Source organism: Myripristis murdjan, chromosome 17, assembly GCF_902150065.1.
Source record: "Myripristis murdjan chromosome 17, fMyrMur1.1, whole genome shotgun sequence".
NCBI classification, from domain to species: Eukaryota; Metazoa; Chordata; class Actinopteri; order Holocentriformes; family Holocentridae; genus Myripristis; species Myripristis murdjan.
The window spans coordinates 17,818,842-17,823,229 of NC_043996.1; the positions used below are offsets into that span (position 1 = coordinate 17,818,842).

At 40.9% G+C, this 4,388-nt stretch overlaps 1 protein-coding gene across 1 annotated transcript; it reads right to left on the reverse strand.

The window, feature by feature from the left end:
- Positions 1-245: 245 nt before the first annotated feature.
- LOC115374581 (uncharacterized) lies at positions 246-2,177 on the reverse strand. The gene has a single exon (XM_030073560.1). The coding sequence runs from the start codon at positions 1,894-1,896 to the stop codon at positions 1,213-1,215; it is 684 nt and encodes a 227-aa protein (XP_029929420.1). The 5' UTR covers positions 1,897-2,177; the 3' UTR covers positions 246-1,212.
- Positions 2,178-4,388: the final 2,211 nt, after the last annotated feature.

Below are 4,388 nucleotides of genomic sequence, written 5' to 3' on the forward strand. Positions count from 1 at the left end.
GTTTAGGGAGGACATTTCACAGAGTTCCTCTAAATTTAAATGATTTATTGTTGGGCTAGTTTGTTTTCTACCTGAAGGCTACAGGCCGATGCTGCACTTGTAACTCAGTGCTCTTATTCTAATGCAGCCAACCTGAAGTGAGGAAACAGCACCTCTTTCCAGTGTTCAGTGGTATATTAACACCTCTGTGGTCAATATCACATAAGTCTGTCAAATTGATGCTTTGTATCTTTAGTTACAATGGCAACATTTCTCTCATAGTTTATATTACTGGGGAGATTTTGGTTTGTGGAAACATTGCAGAGGTTTTACACAGTAAAACACAGTATACTGCTAAAAGGTAATAGCAGGTGAGGTTTCATTTAGCTGTATTACCCTTGCCTAGGTTTGACACTACTCAACTCCATCTTGGTGACAAAATCTTTTCCAAGCAGATGATACTTTAACAGGTCATATTTGAAAGCAGGTTTGCAAATCCCACCATAAACCAAATTTAAATTCTGCAAAAGAAATATTTAGACTTATAGTTCAGACTGTAAGTCCTATACACAGTACCATTTAGTTTATCTGATCGTGGTATATTTATTCTTTAACTGTTGCAGATGTTGTTGAATTTTTACACAGACAACCAGCAATACACAATAGACTTCAACAATCACCTGTGACCAACAGTGTCATACAGACATGCTCTAGCCACTGAGTCCATACAGCCTTTAAAAGGGGCAAAAGTGCAAGTTACAAAATGCACAAGGCATTGAGAAAAATCAAAGTCTATCAGTTTCAGAGACCTGGCTGAGATTCTCCAAATGAATGATGAATGATCTTGAACAGCTTGGTCTAGATTTGTGGCCATGAACTCCTTGAAAGCTTGAAAGAAGACAAAACTCTTAACTTGTGATACCACCTGAAACGGCACAATAGATCATAGTAATGTCTTTACTGGAATGTGGCCACATTTTGCAGCTCATTTAAATGTGAGAGCCAAAGATATGCCTGTTCATAACGTCACTGGAGCTGGTCCAGGTGTCCCTATAGTGATCAGCTCATTTCATGCTCTGGTTTATTTAGCAGCCATTTGAATCCAAGTTCACAAATACTGTCTGATCTGGCTCACTAGACACGAAATATATTTCAGGGAAAATTTCCCTTTAAACTTTTACAATTAGACTGGATATGCAACCCTATAATATCTGTTGATGTACAGTCAGGTTGTTACATCGCATTCCCCCTGCTGACATTAGAGGAGGGGGCACTTAAATGCCTTGACTCAGATTCGGGTCGGTTTATCAGGAGGCAAACACACCAAGTGAGAATAGCGGAGAACAGGGCGAGGATGCTGGCCACAGACAAACAGATAGCGCCGACGGGCAGCGGGGTATTGTTGAAGTTATGCACAAAGACGAGGCCCAGAAATAGCAGGACTAACATGGAGAGGAAACAGAAGGTGGCGCACACACAACCCGTGATCAGAGCGACTTGTCTGCAAGTGTGGCAGCTCTCGTTGCTGTCCTGTGAGGTCGAGGAGACAGAAAGACCCACATCTGTATTTTGCGTGTTCACCAGCTCGTCAATGTGCCGCGCCAGCTTAATGTTTATCGGGAGCGCATCAGCCACCGTGGTGTTGTCGGGGAGGTTGTGGACCCGATATTCCGGGACGGGAGTGCGATGACGACAGAGGGGGCACCCGATTCTCCATCCTCTACCCTCCCGGAAGTGGAGACTGTCCAGACACTCCAGGCAGAAGGTGTGCGAGCACCCCAATAATTTGGGTTTGTGGCGGTCCGCGTCGAAGTAGTTGTAGCATATTTTGCACTCGTATTCCTCGCTGGGAAACGATAAGCTCACTTCATGCGGAGCGCTTCCACAGTCGCTTCCTGTGTTTACCGCCTCTGCCATGATCCGCCTAACAACTTTATTTGATTACCATTGCCCCAAGATCCAGTTTCACAGCTGGCATCCCATCATTCGCAGTAGTTTGCTGATTAAATTCCCTGGACATTGTGTAGATGAGTGCCGCTGAAGGAGGTAGTGCCGGTGATTTTAGTTCAGGAGGTTGAAAATGTCTCTCTCTCTATGTTGGTCGGACGTGCCTCAGCTGCACCGCCCGGCGTTAAGTCAGTCCTCAGTAACCATCGTTCCTCCAGCCGGTTGCTGGCACCACTATCCTGCTTTGTAACTCGAGCACAACCCCAGCACAAACCCAGATTAGTCTTAATCACGATCAGATTACCAAAGTTAAATCGTGCGCGCTCACGTTCTGCCGCAATAATCCAGTCAATAGAAGGCTGCCTTGTGGCAGTAAAGCCCCCATCTCCTCTTCAGCCACTTCATATGCCACAAGTGTGGTTCATGTGTATAAAATGATTAACATGCGTATTTTAGTCAGTAAATAATTTTATTGATTGCCTATACAGTGACAAAGAAAATAGTGTTTTCCCTTCTGGTTTTCAGCACCACGGGCTGTGGACAGCGCCAAACAGTCCAATCAGCAAAATGACACCTTCAGCTTTCCTCGTCCACCTCAGTGCCGGTACTGACCTGCTGGGGAGAAAGATGTCTGTTTTTACTGTAAGAGCAAGGACCACAATGGAAATCTGTGTTCTCTTGTTATCAGTTATCCTTGATTATTTTGAGACATGTGCGCTGCAATTTACAAGTGAGGAAGCAGATTGGCTGTAGATGCTACAAAAAGCTGCCAGATATGCATTTTACCTCTCCATGCATGTGTTACTATTTCTAACTTTAACCTTTGTACATAATTTCAAAATCCTCCCCCAAATCTCATTGCAATCACATTGCTTCACAAACACTCATAATATCACTTTGTAGTGATATTATGGAGCAGCTCTTAGATTCCAAGTAAGTTAAGTTAATGTCTGCTTCTCGCTGACTCCTGACTTTCTCTGCTGAAGGCCCTAAAACTGAAATTGGCCCTACTAATCTTAGCGTCTTCGTTTTTATTGAGGACACAAAGAAATTTTAAGATGAATAAATAAATAAACAAATACATAAGTCCTAAATAAAATACACTGGTTCGATTACATGATTTTCCCTTCAAAAATAGCAATAAATAAATAAATAAATAAAACAGTCTCATTGAGCTTACATGTGCCCTCTTGTGGCTGAACATATGAATGATTTGATGAATGTGTGTCTACATGGCTTGGTTGGTGGTTCTCTCTCTCTCTCTCTCTCTCTCTCTCTCTTCGTGCGTCTGTATATGTGTGTGTGTCAGTGGGATTCTTCAATAGGGCAATCAGCATGAAAGACGTTTTTATACACACCTTATCATACAAGGATCGTATTTTTCATTGTTTCAACATACTAAACATTTGGTACAATACACTGGGATGTAGGTTTCCTAAAATGTTTAGATTATTCACCTCTGCAAAGTCCATAGGATAATGAATGGATGTTATTTATTTATTTATTTAGGCTTATTTATTTACTTGCTAAATCAAATTGTTCAATTTAAGTAAAACAAAACAAAACAAAATCGATATTTATTAAGAAAAAAGTCAACATATACAAAAAAATAAAAATAAAAATGGGCTCATCTAATTTGTGAGCTCGTTCTGTTCACTAACATCAACTTAACAAAAAGTTCAAAAACTCTTATATGAAAACTATTAAAAGCCAAACAAATATTTCCGGACTTTCATGGAACGACTGAAACTTATTATGAATCCAAATCAAATGCTGTACCAGTGCTCATAAAATCTGTATGTGACTAATTGAAAACAGATTAACTTGTTGAAATGGTTGCATTTAGAAATGCTGTCATTTTAATGCTAAGTCTGCATGGAGACTCACTGTGTCATGCATATTTTGGTCAAAACAGGCTGACATGATGCTTGATAAAGTTTAGGGGATCCAGACAGATATTTCCACATTATCCCTCACGCAATATTCTTGATTCTGGAGTCTTTCACAGATCCCAAAAATATTGTGTTGGATTATATCTGAAAGCATCCACTTCCTGTGGTGATGTAGGAAATCCACTTCAAGAACTGTGAAGGTACAATACAAGATAACATATCGTGGAGATGAAATGGGTTGATGCACAACAAAGACCCTTTCTCTCCCTTTCTCCTCCTACTCCTACACACACACACACACACACACACACACACACACTAGAAAATGTTTCACTTCAAGTAATTTATTAGTGTATTGTAAGAAAGTTCATCATGGGGGCTATAAACTATTAGCTCACCATTTTCAGCCTTCATTTACTGACCTTTTAAAGTAAGCCTGTATGCCCTAAGGCTGTATGGTTAACAAATGCCCTGCTTCTCTTTCTCTTTTCTCTGGCTCACCTGGGTGCACCTTATGGGTCTTTGTAATGATAACTGCTCTCAGTTTGAGTTCCCACCTAAGTATTGTGG

Excerpts from the sequence above, each read along its gene's own strand:
- LOC115374581 (XM_030073560.1), bottom strand. The coding sequence starts at position 1,896 with ATGGCAGAGGCGGTAAACACAGGAAGCGACTGTGGAAGCGCTCCGCAT.